The sequence below is a fragment of the Schistocerca americana genome, chromosome 2, assembly GCF_021461395.2.
Source record: "Schistocerca americana isolate TAMUIC-IGC-003095 chromosome 2, iqSchAmer2.1, whole genome shotgun sequence".
Lineage (NCBI taxonomy): Eukaryota > Metazoa > Arthropoda > Insecta > Orthoptera > Acrididae > Schistocerca > Schistocerca americana.
Genome location: NC_060120.1, coordinates 1,051,402,970 through 1,051,424,001, shown reverse-complemented (window position 1 = coordinate 1,051,424,001; position 21,032 = coordinate 1,051,402,970). Strand labels below are relative to the sequence as shown.

The following is a 21,032-nucleotide window of genomic DNA, read 5'->3' as shown; positions in this document are numbered from 1 at the left end:
AGTATTGTTGTTGTTATGGTGAACAGTGTAACTAATAAGCTTTAAATCATTTTTCACTTGTGTGCCCTTCAATCAATGTTAGTAGTATATGATAGTTAAAAGTGCTTTCATAGTAAAGTACCACTATGTATTACTTCAGTAAAGAAACGTAGTTCAGACTTATAACCACTGTTAGTCCCATGATGTTCCTATCAGTAAAGAACACTGGGCAAATAAACATTGTGTTCAACTTATTTGTTTCACAGCAAATTTCAAATAAACAATTCATAATTTCTGATTTTGGATCTCTGAATACATTGTCATTCTTAGTTGCTTGTGTGTAGTAATGCAGGGTGGCTGCATACTGCATATGATAGGTAAGTTGGCCATTGACAAAAACAAGCAAGGCACTATGTTGGTCATCCTCCAAATTGCAATCTCTTCTTACTTTTCTTTAAAAATTATGGTTCACTTAATTTGAAAGCAGTTGGACCTTTTGAGGGAAGAAAACTTACAAACAGATTGCACATGACAGAGGAAGAAACTGTGTGTTTACTGCCACTGGCATTTCAGTACTTATCTGTTGCAGACAGTTAATCAGTAGTGATGATAAGGATCCTCAGCAATAAAAAATGATATCCATTGAAATCATTTGTTAATCTTCAAACAGTAGAACAGTGTAAGCGAGAAGAGTATTATTAATACTCTTCTCACTTACACTTATATAACTAGAAAAAATCTAAGGCATCTGTTCCAGAGAAGCTGTGTTTCTCCATATTGGTTCAGTACGAATCTGATTACAAATACAGAAAGGTCAGCTAGAACTAATATTGCATGTCAGTATCTGTGCGAATAGTAGGCATTCACAGGAATCACAAAAGTTGACATTTCAGTCAAGAATACTGTTTTTTGTACTAGAAGAAATACTTAAAATGTATATTATCCTCTCAAAATATCATTTGTTGCTTGCATGTGCATATGATGCAATAAAACTTATGAAGGGACAAAAATCTTAAATGAATACAACATTCATTTACAAAGCTTAGTGTAATTCTGTGATTATCTGTTGTAAGAAAACAGTATAAACTCATCTGAACTTTGCTTTTGATTGTATTCTGAACACTCTCTCCCACTCGAAGAACTTTAGCACAGGTTTCATTGACATGTGAAACTCTGTAGGTAGCGACCCACAGCAGGAATCCCACTGGTCACAGATCGTCAGTTTGCCCCACAGCGTCGACAGGTTGTGGTTGCTGACTCAGTCTGTTTCTGTAAGAATACTGTGATATGGCACGTCACCCATTGAGCGTCCCCTTGAGTGATTGTCTCATCTGTTTAGTTTGCTACCGCAAGTCCACAGGCACAGTTCCCCTGCACTATTGTTCTCAATGTGCAGTGTTAGCAAATGCACAGGAACAGCACTCAGCACGCAGGAAAAGCACTCAGCGCAGCTTCTTGTTTTGCGTGACCACACAGTCACTGCAGTCTGTACGAGGTTTTTATTGGCACACCTACCCTCTGTTGTTGTTGTTGTTGTTGTTGTTGGCGAATACATGCCTGCAGGGATGTTTATTGTACACTGCTAAGTACAGCGTGCATAACTCAGCCATAGTGGTGGTGGTGCTTGGCTGCTTGCTGCCATCAACTGGAGTCCGGTCGCTGCAGTGCAGTTGCTGCTTCCATGCAGTGATTGCATGGCCCCCATGTGAAACACCAAGTAATGTTACCATCACACACATAGGACTTAACAAACTACTCAGAGTGACCTATTATGCACTGTACAAGTAAAAAAATGTAATCTTTGGTCTACAAGCTCCATTCTTATCTACCTTACATTGGCACACTGACTCACAAGTGGCGGGTTGACATGTGGGTCACAGATTTTGATCAAGTTTTGCAAGGACACACTATATTCAAGATAGAGAGAGACACGTGTTTCGGCTGTTTACTAGACACTCCCTAGTTGTTGAAAAAATCTAGGTCAAATTTGATGATGGAGACAAACATTTTTACTAACATAACATGGGGTCCAATGTTAACATTGTTCAAGTTATAACTTTTTTTGTGTTTTCACGTTGTAGCTTGATTACTGTCATTCGACATGTCTAATAATAGAATGACTTTTGTGGTTGAGCAATCGAGGTATTAGACTGCTTAACTACCTATCTGTGTTGGATTCTTGATTGTGGCTTTTTCTTAATTCCATATTTTTTTGGTGTCTATGATAATGGGAATATCTTTCTTTCATTTTTTTCAAGTAAAACACTGGGAGGTGTGATTACTGATCAAATAATTACATATAATGCATTGATGATGATGATGATGATGATGATGATTGGTGTTTTAGGACGCACAACAATGAGGTTATCAGTGCCATAATGCATTGACAGTTTTCATCATGATACATGACGCTCTTTGATAGGACTTTCGTTGGTGATGATGATCACCCGACTTGCGCTGTGAAAGTGATGCCACCAGAATGTACCGCTCTTTGTCAACCATGTGAGGTTAATGTCCTCAAACAGATAAAGAATTTCACTGCACGACTTCAAAAATAATACGACATCACAGCAGAGCAGAGAATTATAAGATAGGGCTAATGTTATCAAAATCTGTGCATTGGTCCATAACCTGTTGTCCATATCTGTCTTTCAAGATACGCTTTTATACACTTGGTACACATTTGAATTGGTATGTGACAGATCAGTTTTTAGCAATGTGAATCAGATATGCATCCCATGAACACTGTACCAGAAAACTTGTCGATGTGGGAGATTTCATTTGCGCGTTGTGCATGGTGTGAGAGAGATTACCACAGAAAAAGGATGTCATCACTATGTTTTTGTTGCATAAGTAGTATGTGACCATTACTCATTTACTCCCTTTTTCTTTACTTGTAGCTTGTTATGAGTATCATAGTACTCGCCTTTGCTTCTTCTTTCTTCTTGCGAGTGACAAATATTTACATTCATCCATTTATACCCTTGTTTCAATTTATTTTATCTCAGGAGTGATTTTTCCTTTTTTCTTCTTATGATGCAGACCTGGGGATCCTCTTTGTATACTTGTCTTGTCATACTCCTGTGGTGTACTATCTTCAAACATTTCTTGTGCCCACATTATGTTTTGCTCTTCCTCTTCTGCCTCCACTTTAACAACATTTATCCCTCTTATTCCTTTCGTCCTGCCTCTCCTGGTGGGTGTGTCAGTTCCCGGTGCCCCAGTGATTGCTTTCTGTATGCCCTTTGTGTGTTCTTTATCTCAATGTTTCAAAGTTTTCAAGTATGCTATTTAAACTGCATTTGGGCATTTGGAGGATCGCTATACAAAAAGTGAAATTTATGTCTTCTTTCTTCATCCTGTCGTACATGGCCTTTCTTGCTGCTACTGAGACGTGAGGTATCTGATGATTTTCTCTGCTAAACTATATTGTTCTTTACCCATCAAGATTTCTTTTGGCACATACCGCTATTCCATGTGGATTTATGTGGCACATTATGTTTCCATTGATACCTTACTTGTAAACTGAGATCCATTATCATTTAATCTTCTGACTGCAGTTGATTTACTTATTTTTCTGTACAAAATAATGGGACATTTTCGTTCGATAATTAGAATACTTCTAAGAATAATGTTGAAGGAATATAACAAGAAAACAAAAAAATTAACTTAGAGTTGATATTTAATTGACATTTAATGTAAATAATGTGGGAAATGTGAAAATTGCTTTGAATGGTACATAAGCAAAATAAAAATACTCATAATTTTTCTGAGTTTTATATATCTTGAAGTAAGGTTCCATTCACAAGCTCTGGAACATGATTACAAAGCTGCTGGCATGAGAAGGTATTTTCATAAGTATGTCAGTGAGACAGGAGACTGTGTAAAATGCATCTCTGCAGGTTTCAGACAGCACTGATGTTCCAGAGCAACAGAAAAAGATTTGATGGGAAAATAGCAGCCTATGATGTTCCAGAGCAACAGGAATGTGTTTCACGGGAAAATTTTGACTTCTGACATGCAAACAGAGCAGAAATTACATCCATCACAATAACAGTGGATCATGCGAAATTATCTGGAAAGAACTGAATGCACAGTTCTGTGTTGCCCATGGCTGAAGGGTTAATATTTCCTTTGGAAGGTAAATGTTTTTGGACTAATCTTTCTCCATTTTGTGTCTCACTATTGTACCATGTTCTTCATCCAAACGGATAGGATCTTACTGATTTAGAAAATATTTCAGTGACTGCCAGTAACTCTTCCTTGTGATGTTGGTGATGGTCCCAGTGATCTATGACAAACATCTCTTTATGTTCTTTTACTATAACTGGGTGCACATAGTCCTTATGTTGTGTGGTCAGTATTTTTGTCATTTGGCATATTTCTCATCTGTGCAATTTATTTCTTACTCGTTGTGTCATGTTATTGAAGATATAGCATATCTGCACACTTTCGTGCCACAAAATCGTGATACTGTAATTTGTATACCAAATTATTTCTTTGACTTTTATGTTCGAGAACACACAGCTTCTAGTCAGTCTATACACAATGCTATTGTGCACCAGACAATTTCTTAATTTTTCCTCTCTAGCACAATAATATTTTGTTTTTATAGTTTTTGAACATTAATCTGCATTCTTCTCCACTTCATATTTTACTCTCAACAACACTTTTGTAATCAAATTTCATCCTTCCTGGTCTGCATTTTCAATCTTCTTTAAGTACATTGGCTTTTGTGACAAAGCACCTGAGTTGATATTCTCTTTGCGTGATCTATTCACAGTTTGAAATTCAAATTCTTGCAGTGCCAAGACACAGCTCAGAAGTCACTAGGCCATAGCTTGGTATTCAGTACAGATGATTGTGGTTTGTGCTTGGTTACTATAGTGGTTTTTCTACCAACTAGATGCCACCTAAATTTAGTGAATCCATACAACAGTTGTGATCCTTAATTGTGAATGCCAATCCAACTATTAGTCAAATATTGATTTTCAAAGTGTTACCTGTGAATCTCGGCTGCTTACATCTATTGAAACAGATTCACTGAACTGAAGTGAATGTAACAGTGGATTTGAAGTCAGTGGAAATCCAACAATTTTCATGAAAATTAGTCCGGCTTCCTGCAGCTGCAACCTAATGAATATGTTGTTACATAGAGTGTTTGAGCTATAGTGGAGCAGGAATCCTTATAGCCTGCTTTTCGCAGGCACTCACATCAGCTATTTTGTTATTGAAATGGGCTTCCAGGCATTCCTGATATGGTTTCCAAACCCTACTATCAGAGGTTCTCCCATAATGTTTGAAGGAATTACACCACTTTGGAGAACAGATTTTGTGAGCACAAGAATTTCATACACTGACCACCGTGAGATTAAATGTTACCTGCAGGCACGTGATACGATAATGAAAGCATGTAAACACATCAGAGGCAAATGATGTATGAATCGAGTGATGATATGGACCACAAATGGGAAAATCAACAGATACAAGTGTCTTTGACAAATAACAGAGTGTTGTGCTCTGATGCCTGGGAATAACATCTCAGAAATGGCCAGGATCTTACCACTGAAATGGGGAACCCAGGCTTGCTGTTATCTAAAGCAGGATAGTTTGTGATGTGTGGCAGATCCAGTGACACAGTACAGTACTGGTGCAGACACAATTGTTTCAAAGCACACCACTCAGCACACATTGTTGAATACTGAGGTCCGCAGCAAGCAACGCTTTGTGTTCTTACATTCACCCAGTGACATCATAAGTTATGATTGCAGTGGATATGGGATGGTCATGACTGGACAGTGAGTCAGTGGAAATGTGTCAACAAGTTGGATGATTCATTTTTGTTATTACACCAGGTCAGTGGTTGTTTCCAGATACATCATCAAACATGCGAATGGCTGCTCAAAAAATATGCTGCACCATGAATGCAAGCCAGTGAAAGCAGTATTATGCTACGGCAAACTTGGGACTTTTATGGGTCTTGCAGCAGTATTCAGAGGCACTGTGATCACTGTGGACTGTGTGCACATTATTGCAGGCAACCAGGGTTACTTCATGCTCAGTAGATTTGCCCACAGCGATGGCATTTTCCAGCTGGATAACTATCCATTTCACAAGGTACGGCGTTGTGCTGTATTGATTTGACACACATGATAATGAACTTACATTGATCTCTTGGTCACCATATTTGTGTGATCTGAACCCAGTGTACAACATTCTGGATGCTATTGTGTGCCATCTCCATGCCACAAACCACTGGCCTCTAATTTTGGTTGTCACAATGTTTTGTTGTTCACAACATATTCAGATTACATTTCCTTATAAGTATCTATATGAAGTTTAAATCCAGTGAACTGGATTATGACATTATTTTTTAATAACTCATGCACTCATATCCCAATGCCTTTGTACTGAAACCATTCACACAATGTGAAAGTTTCCAACAGTATATCCAGCTTAACTCATCACCTTTGCCAAAAATTGTATATATGGCATGTGATACCAACATATACTTACTAATGAGATTTTATTAATGGTATGTTTCAGAACTACTTGATTATATTCACTCTTTCAAGTCAGTACTATATCTAAGGGGCTTCTAGTAAATGTCCTTAGCAACATTATGTACCATGTACTGCCCACGTGACATCACACATCCTTGTTGCCACATGCAGATGCAGTTTTGGTGGCGAAGTGAGTGGCGGTGGAATGCTTCATCAGCATTCACAGAAGCCACACAGCTTTCACACATACTCATCCACACACATTTTTGGTCTCTCAATCACAGCACAGCCCCAGTATTTTACTTCATAACACATGGCGAAAGACACAACAGGCCATCAAATTAAGTGTCACAATGCTGTTTCCACATTTGAATTGTCTGTTTTATTGTCCTATAACAGTACAAAACATGTTGCTTACTTCATTGACACTAGTGGTGTCACTTACAGCTTAAGATACACTTGACTCTTAGAACATGACTGTGCACTCTCAAATTGAGTATCATATTGTTATTTTCACACCTTAGTTGCCTGAATTATCATTCTACAACAGTACAAAACACTTCATGAAAATAATATGCTAGGTGCACAGACATTGATAGTTGGCAGGCCCAAACAAACAAATAGGCCTTTAAACTCAAATTGAAATTTCCTGGTGGGAATAAGATGCTTGTCTCTCAAAACTATTGAAAGGTTTAGACCACTGCCATTTGAAATAGACTGCAGAACAATTCTGCTATCACCACTGTACATATCCCATAAGGATTGTAATCTTGTTCTCAGCAGATGTGTGTAGACAGAGAGGTGTGGCATGCTTGAATTGCAGACTGATGTCATTAGTGTCACCACTAGCATATTGATTAGCATTCTGCGCAGTGTGAGCAAGCAGTTATTACCCCATGGAAATAGAAAAGTACAGATTAATGGGTCCAAGAATAGCACTCAAATCTGCAAGTATAGGTAGGAGATGCGTGCATAATATGTTTCTCAGAATTCATAGGAATTACATCTCTGGTACTTCCATGCATTAAATTTCAAAGACAACTTCTGAGAATATTTGTTTTGATTATATCCCATGTACCATTAACAGAACAGAATTTTTCTTTCAAATAGCCTGCTCATGATAGGATACATCTACATGAGATGGCATTTTAAATATTCTTGTCTTCAATTCTTATTATTTTTATTGCACACATGTAGGCTTCAGTTTCTGCAAGATCGATTTGTTGTTGATGGGTCGATGGAAATCTGTGAGATAAATAGCAAGATGCTCTGACATGACAAAAATCATGGGGTGGCAGTATGCATATATACACACCAATATTCCGTGATCCACAGTGTCAAGAGGGTGCCGAGAATGCAAAATTTCAGGCATTTCCTCTCATGATGGACAACAAATGGCTGACAGCCTTCACTTAATGACTGCGAGCAGCAGCGTTTACATAGAGTTGTCAGTGCTAACAGACAAGCAAAACTGCATGAAGTAACTGCAGAAATCAATGTGGGCTGTACGACAAACGTGAGGACAGTGAGGCAATATATGGCATTAATGGGCTATGGCAGCACATTTCCTAACAGTGCAACACCTGCAGCACCTCTCCTGGGCTTGTGAGCATATTGCTTGAACCCTAGATGACTGGTAAACTGTGCCCTGGTCAGATGAGTCCCAATTTCAGTTGGTAAGAGCTGATGGTAGGGTTCGAGTGTGGCACAGACCCCATGAAGCCATTGAGTTAAGTTGTAAGCAAGGCACTGTTCAAGCTGAAAGTGATCCATAATGGTGTGGGCTGTGTTTACATAGAATGGTCTGGATCCTCTGGTCCAACTGAACTGATCATTGGCTGGAAATGATTATTTTCAGCTACTTGGAGACCATTTGCGGCCATTCATGGATTTCGTGTTCCCAAACAATGATGGAATTTTTGTGGATGACAATTCGACTTGTCACCAGGGCACAATTGTTAGTGATTGGTTTGAAGAAAATTCTAGACAGTTCATGTGAATGGTTTCGCCACTCAGATCACATGTTGAGTTGCTGCACTATGCCAGGTAAAAGGAGGTCCGACATGTTATTAGGGGGTATCCCATAACTTTTGTCAGCTCAGTGTATGAGCACACATCTCCTGTACTTCTTTCTGTCAAAATATCTCATAACATAAATCATACATTGTTGCTGCGAGCTGTGCGAGGAGGAGAGAAGAATAAACATTGATTGTAAGTACATTTTTCATTGTAACTTAAGAGTAAAAAGTTTGTTATAATTACATTTGAATTAAGATCAAGTTTGTAAATACAGTGTCTCATGATTTTGTTGTTTTCCTTAACAGTAATAGATCTTGTAGATGAAGAAGATGATGATGATGATGATGGTGGTGGTGATGCTCACAGTCATGATGGAATGGATATAACATCACAGCCACCAGTAGTAGCTGACTTCTTGACTATTGATCGTAAGTTCATATTTCTACTGAAATTTGTTTGACAGGTTGTTATGGATAGTGTTTGAGTTAAGATGATGTTTGTAAATACTGTATTCCAGATGTGATGCACTGTTTTGGAACATCTCCAGTGGTTATACCGTAAACATTACGATTAGGCAACACATATTTTGGTCATTATAGACAGAAAAGGGTTTTCTTATAAACCCTGCCATTGGAACTATCCCTAAAACAGAGGAACACAAATAAAAAGATGGCGACCTGTATTGATTCCACAATGTGGGTACCCAAAGGATGACTTCACGAGCTACAAATAACACAGTTCCAAATCAAAAAAAGTCTGTTGTGCAAGGAAATCACATGCAGTGACCAAAAAAACAGGCTCAAAAACCAAAGCAACTGAAACCTGCAAATGTCTGCAGTACTAGTGTTTTTACAATTGCAGTTTAAAAATTCCCATACAAAAATTCTTGTAGCCTAAATGATCCATTACGGTGAAATTAACTGGAACTAAATTAAGCTCAAGCTGCAAGAATTTGAGGAACTGTGTAGGTCTCTGCCCTTTACTCAGTTTGGGGAACCTTTTTAGTGTTACTTTTGATTATTTATGTCTTAATCATATAGTAAATAGCAGCTCTCATTCTTCAAGCACTTTTTGCTTTTCTTGGCAAAGGAACAGCATCAATTATGTTTTAATCATTGTGAGTAAATGATACTAACAACTGTACATTCAGAATGGTATGCATGTTCATTGAATGGGGTAGAGTTACACTAACTGCTTGAATCACATTAGTGGTGGTGCACTCACTACCTTAGTAAATATAATATGGGGGTGTTGTTGCTTCTTATGAGCAACAACTGTGATTAAGCTGTACCCACTTCATCATGCTGTGCAAGTTATCATCCCCTAAGCACTGATGTATGAATAGGAACACCTACCCAGAATACATATTTAAACTGTAGTGTAGTCAAACGCATACTGATGGGTCTTAGCTGCAATTTTTCGTGAAATACATAATCATTGTAAATAATAGCGCTCAACAACAGTGTGCTTCATACTTTATCTCACCTTTTGTAGAACTGTTTATGCACACATGAATTATTTATGCACCCTTTTTAGAAAATATATTTTTACATAATATATTAGTGCCTGCTACAAACTGAACAATTCATGTCAGGTGCTAATCGGTACTAGACAGCGCCTCCATGCGTCGGCTACTCTAACCATCTGGGGCTTTTGGTCTGAGGATGGTCTTGGAGATTGAAACTAAGCCTCATAACAGAAATGGAAATAAAACGCATTGGCTTATACTTTGGTATTGCTTACTTCAGTGGCCACATGTTAGAGACACAAGCTGTACTACTCACGTGCAAGCCCACTCAAAAAACACATCAGCTGTGTAAATGTGTTCTTCTTGCAGGTGGTATAACTGAAACTTGGTAACAATATGTAACATCTTTGATAAGTCTGTGGTCATTAAGTTATTTGCTGGATGGCATAGAATGATCCTGCTAAATTCACTTGATATTTTCTGGTCATTTCCATTGAATACACAGAGTGATTTGCACGTAAGATGTGACAGTGGGTTGTCAATGTATGGTTTTGAGTCCAGGAAGATTGTTCCATGCAGACACTGCAACTAATCACATTTTTTATGTTTTGCTACGTCAGTCGTAAGCACTGCTGATTCAGTGAGTGAGAGATATCTGCCACAGCTGTTTGCTAGCTCTGATGTGATGGGTTACACTGTGAAGTGAAGGCTGCAGTAGCTCTCATTTCCAGTCTTGATGGAGGCCACTTTTTTTTACCTACTCAGTGATGGAGCTTCAAACAACCAGTCTGAAAAGCAGCAAGGAAATCTTGAGAAAACTTCTCAATCATAAGTCTCCTTGCCACTTTTGGTGCTCCATAATCAAGGGTTAGAAAACGTTGGTACTACACCCTTTATAATTCATTCTTTTGCTTGTGCTGGCATAGTTTTTGATTTTTGTGAATACACAATTTTATTTAAGACACTGTGGCACTAAATAATTAACTGGTTTCCTTATGTGTCTACTCCAGCTAGCACATTTCCATACTACTTGACTATGACACAGCACAACACTTAAACCCAGACCATTTCAAAGTCCAATGTGCACAATATCTTACTAATTCATACTGATTTAGGTTTGCTTTTGTAGTAGATACTTTGTTTTATTAAAATAGACTTATGTTGTAAGGTTATTGTGGTAGTATTTTGCATATTGTAATAATATTTTTCCATTAGTTTACTGAATACAACAGGAAATGTAACAAAGAAGTTAATCATCAGTTGTATATTCTCTCACATTTAAAATAGAGTGACGATGGTCAGGTAGTGTACCTGTTCCACGTTTGTAGAAACCTACTGGTTTGGAGTTAAAAGATTTCATCGTGCCAGCCAGGTTTGAAGTGCATTTTTGCCCGAAAAGGAATTTTCTTAATGGGTTTTTGGTAAGGAGTAGAAAATGCAAACATTTGAGGGCACAAGATTAGAAGAATAACTGTGTGAGGGAAGATATCTCAAATAAATTTCTGGATAGCTTTTTTTGGGAACCCAACAGAGTGCAGGTGGGCACTATTGTCACTAAATGTAATACAGTGTTATTGATTGTTGTTCTTATGCTGCAACTGACAGGTGTCTTAAGTTGGTGGTAACAAATGTGAACTGTGATTGACACACTCCTGGAGAGCAGTTTGTAGTATAAAGCCATATCTTCCTACGAAATGCAAAATAATATCTGTTAATCCTGCACTTTCATTGAGTAGATGTCTTATGTTAGGGCACAGCTATTAATTTCATCTTAAGAAGTTAACATAAAGAGATCATAACTCACCACCAATAACAGTATTGCATAAGAATGCCCAGTTAGTGAACTGATGATTTTGTTACTTTGAATTAAAACATGTGGTACTCCTATACCCAACTTCTGAATCTTGCCTATTCCATGCAAACATCACATGAAGGTTACATGGTCAGAGTTCATCACATATGTCAATTATTGAAACTTAATAAATGTGGAAAAGTATTCATGCCAAAACTATCTTTCTTAAAACAAGAAAATCCATTTTTGACAGAAATCATCCAATAGCATTTGCCTCACATACAATTCAAAGATTTAGAGTTGCCTACAGTGTCTTCACTCGATTATTAGACCCAAAGTGAACAATACATCACAAATGTTAGCACCTTTTCAACTTGCATCACTGTCTTGTAATATTTTAGCAATATTCATAAAATTGAAGTATCCAAAGCCCAGTTCATAACTGCAGGACAGATATTAAAATTACACATAAAATTGACAAGTGTTAAATACTCTCATAACAACCTATGTGTGTTATATAACTGCATTTTAATTGCTCAGTTTATTGAAGTTAGTTCAAGTGGAAAAAATCAGACTATGATGATAAACAATTTTATGCTTTCAATGCAAAAGCAGAAACATGCCCTAGGCACTCAACTTCATGATCACCTGATTAGATGGTGGTCGGTGTCCAATAGTCGGTGCCTGCCGTATAGTGAGAAAACTCTCTAGCATAAATTGCTCTAATCTTGATGTTGCCTCTAGCTCTTTGATGAAAATATGTCTGAAAGGTTTTACTGTTACTGGTGAGTTAGGAAGTGATGCACATTGTCTTTGAGATTCTGTCAGACTGATACTGTTAAAGGATAGGTGAGATTTGGTTTAAAGTATGAAGTAGATTTGAACTCTTGACTTTGTGTCTACATTGCACTTTGTTTATCAGTAGACCAAAAGCTGATACAGCTCTGTTACAGCTTGAACAGGAGACAACAGTTCCTCCAAAAACTTTCATTCTTTGATTGTTGCCAGATCATACAGATGGCCAGACTTAGAACTCTTAGGGGCGGCCAGTTTTCTGGTACCTTATGTGAATGACTGAGACTTAGCCTCTGTGGCAGCTGACTTGTGGTCCCACAAGGACCTCAGTGTAATACAGAGATTAATTTTGCATTATGACTTAATGCTGCAGATGGCTGAAGAACTCCACGAACACTAGCAGAGAAGATTGTGTACCTCTGGGCCCACCAGACAATAGGTTTGACAGTGGGACATTCATCCTTGATTTTAAGGAGGACTCTCTTCCAGAGAAGGTTAAAAATTATAGTTTAACCCTGCAGTGTGAAGTCATATTTCCTACTGCTGACTTAGAGCTTTAAATGTTAGTGCTTCTAGCACTTGTCTTCCCATTGTACATACAGTTTTATTGGTGGAGTTAGTGGCCAACCATTTCACAAAACTTTACCATGTGCACTATCACATGTCTGTCTAAAGTGTGCTAACCAAACCAAGAAATACAGTATCTAGTATTCTGGAACTGAAGATCCCCCCACACTTTCTGGCTCCAATGGTCATTGCTTTTGTCCCACCCTCACCATTGACAGACAGTGATCCTGGGGTGTGATCTGCCCTCCTGGTTTCCCCGTTATGACTAGCAAGGACATCTGTGTATGGTGATCCAATGGAACTGCAATAGATATTACTGTCATCTGCCAGAATTACAATTAATTTCCTCTTGCCATGCAGTTTATGTTGCTATCCAAGAAACACACATCACTGACAACCATTCGGCAGCTTCCCGAGGTACTGTGTAATCTGTCATTATTGCAGTGGCCCCAAAGAGTATTTGGGCTATACCACATTGGAAACAATAGCAGTGTGAGTACAGATGACTCCAGCAACCACCATTTGCAACATTTTTTCCCCTCCAGGCAGTGCACTTACTTATCTTGAGATGGCACCTTTAATCCAACAACTCTCAACCCCTTTCTTGGCGATTTCAGTGCACACACCTGCCATGGGAGAGTACTGCTCATCTGTTTGGGGCCTTGTGATTGACTATCTGCTTCTGGATCTTGATCTGTGTCTGTAATGACAGTGATGCTACCCACATTAGTGCTGCCCATGGCACTTTTTCAGCTTTTAATTTTACAATCCCTTCCCACAGTCTTGTGGCTATGCTACAATGCTCCCTGCATGACAGTCTTTGTGACAATGACCACTTCCTGGTGATCCTGTCACTTCCTTGTCGCTGCTGCACACCATGTTGGTCTTTTCGGGGAGCTTTGCTGCCACCGTCATACTCTCTGTCAGATAGCATTGATGAGTTTATGGGAGACTTCTCCAGCTCGATCACACACATTGCTGGATCTGCTATCCCCTTTCTATGCACCCATGCTGCCATTGGAAGTTGTGTTGGTGGACCAAAGACATTGGGACAGTTATTCATAGTCTTTGAAGCACTCTGCAACATCTCAAGTGACATGCTTCACAGACCACCCCAGCCACTTTTAAGCAGCTCTGTGCTAAGGCTTGCTATCTAATTAAATGCTGTAAGAAAGAATGCTGGGAGTGCTACATTGCCTGCTTTGGAACTTGTGCCTCTCTATCCCAGGTATGGGTCTAGCTCTGTAGTATACTGGGCCATCAAAGATCCACAGCTCTGCCAAGTCTTCTCCTTCATATGTGTATTACTATCCACTTTGAGGTAGCATCAGTGTCCTCTTCTTACCAATCTACCTTTCGAATCCTTAAAAGATAAGTGGAAGACATCCTTCTGTTCTTTACCCCCATTACACCCAATTATGCAATGAACCTGTCAGTGGCTGGAAACTACCTCAGGCTCTTGTCTCATTTCATGACACAGCCCCAGGTCCTGATTTGATTCATTATTAGTTGATCAACATTTGAATGTTACTCAAATACTCCATCTACTCAGGGTCTTTGACTGTATTTGGCTAGGAGGTATCTTCCCTTCACAATGGAAAGGTGGTATTATTTTCCCAGTCCTTAACCAGGCAGAAACCAAATATCCATCAACAGCTATTGACTGATTAGCCTCACAAACATACTCAGTCTCACAAATGCACTCAGAAAAATGCTTGAAAGAATGGTAGCCCAATGATTGTGCTGGGTTTTTGAATAGTAGGGCCTTTTACCCTCCTATCTTTGTTCTTTTGGGGAGGGACGATCCACAACTGACAGTCTGGTTAGGTTGGAACTTGGAATCCATCAGGCTGTTTCTAACTGCCAAAATCTCATTGCACTGCAGTCTCTTTTCATCTACAAAGGCATGTGACACTGGGTGTCACCATCACTCTTTTCTTACTCTCAGTGACCGACTGTTCTGAGGCCTCCTACTGATTTTTATTCATCAATTTTTAACTCACCAGTTGTTTTGAGCTGGGGTTGCTACATATCTCAACTCACCAAAGGCCTGAGAAATGGCATCCCACAGGACTCTGTGCTGAGTGTTACACTCTTTCCTGTTGCCAGCAATGGGCTAGTGACTTGTAAATTTGGTGTAGCTGCCCATGTGTAGTCTCGACTGAATGATAGTTCCAAGACGCCATCCAGATGGGCTTCTCTTGGACCGTTTCCCATGACTTCCAGTTCTCTCCCAATAAAAAGTTAGTTGTGTATTTTGCTCATCAGGCTGTGGTCCATCCTATGCCACCGTCATGTGGGCCATACCAGATTAATCCCTAGTTTTATTTTATGCAGCAAGCCACCCCAATTTTGTGACTGCAAAAGTCATAAAGACACTAGCTCACAACCTGGTGGAATGGCCCCTCCTTCTGGCTGTCGCATTGTTTCTCTTTGTGACGTAATAATATTGATGCGGAGAATAGTGTTAATGTTCTGCCACCTTTGGTAGCTTGTGCAAGTTTTACCTTGAATTCTTCTCAGTTATGTTCACCTTCTGATGATTTCTTTGTGATGTCAATTTGATAATGAAGACCACTGGTTACTGTTTGTGGCTCTTAGATGCAGCTGGTATGAAGACTATAAGAAAGTTTTGGATATGTCCAGCAACTACAGAATTATATCTCAAGATTCTCTCTCAAACTGTTGTATTCTAAAACATCTTGAACACTCTTACAATATTCTGTAACAGATATTGAATTTCAAAGTCATTGCATTGATACATATCTACATATATCCATCACATCCTCTGGTGACAAAAATGCAACTTAGTAATGAATGAACAAATCATTTGTCAGTCCTCTTTTGTTTTTAAACTATTGATGGCTCTTCTTCTCTTTGACATCCAAAACACCTCCAAGTATGATAGCATGGCACAATTAAAAGCCTACACAGCAAGTAGGTCTGCTAGGCTATCATTGTGCCTTGTAGACATTCTGTATGTTTCCCATTTCATGGATTTTACCTACAAATTATAACAACCTCAAATAGTGGGATGCTTTCACCTGCTGCTAAGGTACTTATGCTTTTAAACAATCTTCTTCTTTCTAACATTGAGGAATAGATGGAACATGTACCTCTGGGTGAGCACTGGTTACATCTCTCATCCCCCCACTCAGAGAAAAGATGTTGTGTAACATATGTAATTAGACCAAACACTATTAGTGACTTTAAATTCATATCTACAGACATTAAGCACAAACTCAAGCTTCTTTTGCATGTAAAATAATTTCAGTTTTTAGTAGATATAATATACAGCATTTCACTCTTTCCTTCAGTTGATTTTATCTTGTTGGCTATTAAGTATATTTATTACTTTTTAATTAGGTGTCCTTAATACAAAAGGATAGATTGTTTTCTCAAAGTATAGTTTTCATTTGTATAGGTTTGTAATTTAAATTACTGATCCTCACATACAAATAAATACAGGTTCGACATTTTAGATCATACAGTTTCTGTCTTTTACCATACATTTCCTCATAATTTAATGTGACTCATTTCACAATTGCTTAATACTTTTTCTCACATTCAATGCCTCATAGCTCATGATGACACATTTTAAATTAGTTTAAGGAGTTACATGCTGATCTTTGACATTACAGTGTCTTTAACTACTCCGTATCTCAGGTTTGTTACTTTTCAGCATGGACGGAGACAAAGATTGAACAAATCCAACATATGCCCATTTTGACTTCCTCAGAGAACACTTACTTGGGTGACAAATTGTCACACTACTGCTTCCTATCTTTATATGAGCTGCACTTTTATTATATTCTTCAGATAAATACTGAATACCTACATATTAAAGTCTATGATGAGACTGTTCCTAGCAAATTGTAAGACAGACCTGTTCTCCCCACAGATTCACCTGACCTCAGGTGTAGGTTCCCTTTCCATAGGTAAACTTACTCTCTCATTCTCCATACCATTCCTGTCTACATAAAACAAATGCTCTCCATCCCAGAAGCCTTGTAATAGTATGCCCAGTGTCACCTACTATTGAATCTTCTCTTGCTTAAAAATGAAATTTCTTCTCATTGTACAGTGACTGTACCTGGTTACTTACAAGTTTCCTAACTCTTGGGCATCCATATCAAACTGTAAGTATCTTTTTGGTTTTGTTTTTTCCAGTGGAGGAAGAATCAGGTACAGTCACATCCCCACCTACTTCTGACTGCATAGAAGGTAAGCAAAACTTGTACTCTCCTAGAAAAGTAGGCACAGCCTAGGTCACAGTTCTTAGGTTGATGTTAACATCTCATGTCTCACAATATTCTGAATTAAGAAGCAGCACAAGTAAGTGTATAATAAAAACCCTTGGTGAGAAACTCCTTGTGCTCTCGTAAGTGGTTATACCAATCTTAAGTCTGGACTGTGTTCACTATATTGATACTAGGAGTTATATGCCAGTCATTCTGTAACACACCACGCACTACAGATACCATACAATTTTTGTGAAATCTGTCCTGCAATAGGGCGTATAGACATTGTAGCAATTTGCTTCAGACATGGGTTGCTGTTAGATGTGTATAACAGTAGTTTGACCACATACTTCCCACGTCGATCGTCTGCACTTCTCACCAAAGCATTACGTATTACTTTAGATTAAAAAAAAATTGTAATTTCTTCTACATTATGTTTAAGGAACAACTTTCCACACCAGTTTAACATCTGATATATTTACCTACCCTCAAATACATTAACAGCTATAATTAAGCTGTTATGTTAATACTTCAGATTACAGGAGGATTCTCATTCTGAAAACCAAGTGGGAGGGCACAGTGGTTAGCACACTGGACTCACATTTGGTGGGAGAATGGTTCAAACCTGCTTCCAGCCATCCTGATTTAGGTTTCCTGTGATTTCCTTAAATCACTTCAGCCAAATGCCGGTAACGTTCCTTTGAAAAGGCATGGCTGACTTCCGTCCCTAACCTTCCCTATTCAGATGAGACTGATGACCTCACTGTTTGGACTGATGACCTCACTGTTCCTCCAAAGCAACCAACCAACCAACCAACCATCATTCTCCAAAGTTTGTCCAGATTCCTGTACATTTCAATATTGTTGATATCTAATTTCTTGAGAAGTCTCTGCATCTCTGGGGCAGGATGGCAATCCATGGGTTTCCCCTCACCAAGCCACTGTGATAACTGTTCTGTGCTGAAGATGCCTATTGTCTCACATTATGGCTCTTCGCATGCACAATAAAATAAGTGAACACCCAGTATAATAATATTTAATCAGAAGTATTATTTTACATTATTATTTTCTTACTATGTAAATTATGTTTCTTAAGAGTATAATTCATCAGTATAAGAAAATAGCCAGTGATTTAAGCAGAAAATATCCAGTGTTTGATCATTTAAAAATTATTCATGCAGCTAAAATTGCTTATAGTCTGCCTTTGTGCTTCTTGAAAATATTCACCTAGACTCTGGATGTTTGTTTACATATCATGTTGCAGGAATTAAATTCCAGATTCAGATGCATCGCCATAGAATTTCCTTAGAAAACCGGAATGCTTAGTAACATACAAAAACTGTTTCAGCACAGCAACTGAAGGTGGAGAAGGCGTGGGCAGAGGGGGTGGGGGGGATAGGAGGGGGGGGGGGGGAGGAGACAAATGAACTCCAAATTTTCTATTAGTTTTTCTCTTACCAGTTGTGTGCCAAAGCTCTTGGAAAGTACAAATTAAAGGAGTAAAGGAGATCACCCACTAAACAGAAGAAGCATTGAGCCTTTGAGCGACTCACATAAAAGAGAAATAAAACTAACTAGTTTCCAGAAGAAATTTCTTGTGACATTAAAGTACACACTCAATCACTCACTCTCCTGTGTCCCGACATTGTGCCTACTAGAACCAAAATGATTTATTCTGCAAGCGAGCAGAATTCCAAAATTTTAAAATCCATACAACTTGGAAACATGGCATTCTGCTTTTGCAGTTTGAATTACCATGCTTTGCAAAGCTGACAACAGCTTTCTTCATGTATTTTTCTGTTTAGGGAAGTGTTGCAATACAATAGACATTCTGTCCATTTCCAGGCCTTCAGATGAAATTCTATAAGCTTGGCTTCCCTGTTTGTTGCTTGCCAATTTCAATCTGGAACTAGAAAATAAATTTGAATCTGTTTTCTTCAGAAAAATTGTCTTGGAGACCACTATTTTTTAGTGGTAATCATTTGAATGTGGTTTTAGCAGCATGTATAGGTGTTTCTTTTCGGCGTATCTCATATACAAAAGATCGCTGGCCATTGTTCAATCTCACAAATTGTTGATGTATTTTTTCATCTTCGGATTATTTAAAAACTAAATTCTGTATCTTTGTATTCAGCAGTTAGCAGTACAAGTGTGTAATCTTCCCTTTTAGTCGTGTGCCTGTTTGTGGCATGTTTTTGAATAAAGCATGTGTTAGTTAGTTAGTTAGTTAGTTAATGGTTGGTTAGTTGGTTGGTTGGTTGGTTGGTTGCGTGTTCCATTGATCAATCGCACGGTACAGTAGCCATTATGATGTGGAACCTGTCAAGTTTACCCCATTCCCTTAGGTGGCACAAAATACATATACTATATTTATAGATTTATTTAGTCCTATTCAAGAATTCATTTGTGGTATAGAAGGGGTTGTCAAAGAGATATGATTTCAATTTATTTCTGAAGCTATTACTGCTGTGTGTCAGACATTTTATTTCATCTGGTAATTTGTCGAAAATTTTTATAGCAGCATATTTTACCCCTTTATGTGCCAAAGATAGGTTGAGTAAAGGATACTGTAAGTCTTTCTTTTTTATGGTATTATAATCATGAATGTCACTGTTGTTTTTAAACTGGTCCATGTTGTTGAGAGCAAATTTCATTAGTGAGTAAATGTACTGTGAGGCTGTTGTAAGAATTCCCAATCTTTCAAAAAGATGCCTACAAGATGTGCGACTATGAACCCCACACATTATTTGAACTACTTTCTTTTGAGCAGTGAACACTTTTTGTCTAAATGTTGAGTTACCCCAAAATATTATTCTGTATGACATCAGAGTGTGAAAGTATGCAAAGTATGTTAACTTACTAATTTCTATATCCTCAAAATTCGCAATTATGCTGATTGCAAAGGTTGCTGAACCCAGCCACTTTAGAAGATCCAAAATATGAATTTTCCAATCAAGATTTTCATCTATATGTACACCCAAAAACTTAGTATGCTCTACCCTGTCTACTGACTTCTGTCGAAAGAACTGTACTTTTTGCAGCATAAAATTGAATGTGCTGTGTTTTTTCAAAGTTTAGAGCAAGCCCATTTGCAGAAAACCAATTAATGATTTTTCCAAAGACCTTATTTGTATCATTTTCAATTGGAGTTCCTTTTAGTGGGTTAATAATAATGCTTGTATCATCAGCAAACAGTGTCAGTTCAGCTTCATATTTCAGATAGGAAGGGAGTTCGTTCACATATGTCAAGATTTGATTTGATTTATTTTGTGTTCCATAGGTCCAACTGTGTTGGATACACAAGGACGTGGAACGAGTCAGTTTTTTACAAATACAATCTGATAATCTTATAGCATATACAGAAATTTGAGTACATAATTATATAAAAATTTATACAGTAAATTCTTTGGGCAGCAATACAGAAAAAGAAAATACATATTTTCTTAGAATCATTAAAACACTACAGAAAACAGATACAGAGCACACACAGATACAGAGCTCAGGTTAAATAAAATTCTTAGTGGCATTATGTCAACTTGTATTATATAATATTAAAATATTACAATTTATTTAGTTAAAAATAGGTCAGGCGTGCACTACACACCAGAAGCGGCTACAAGGGTAGCGGAGTACATGTGGAGTGCACATGTGGGTTTTTTAGGTTAGAG

The 21,032-nt window shown here is 38.1% G+C and overlaps 1 protein-coding gene across 8 annotated transcripts in view; it reads left to right on the top strand.

The window, feature by feature from the left end:
- LOC124596463 (zinc finger protein OZF-like) overlaps positions 1-21,032 on the top strand; it is a 170,016-nt gene that overhangs the window by 65,826 nt on the left and 83,158 nt on the right. For 7 of the 8 annotated variants that reach the window (XM_047135603.1, XM_047135598.1, XM_047135605.1 and 4 more), the window contains 2 exons: positions 8,807-8,929; positions 17,294-17,347. In XM_047135603.1, the coding sequence (XP_046991559.1) occupies positions 8,807-8,929; positions 17,294-17,347 (177 nt within the window). The remainder of the gene's footprint in view (positions 1-8,806; positions 8,930-17,293; positions 17,348-21,032) is intronic. The other variant, XM_047135606.1, reaches the window with a different exon arrangement.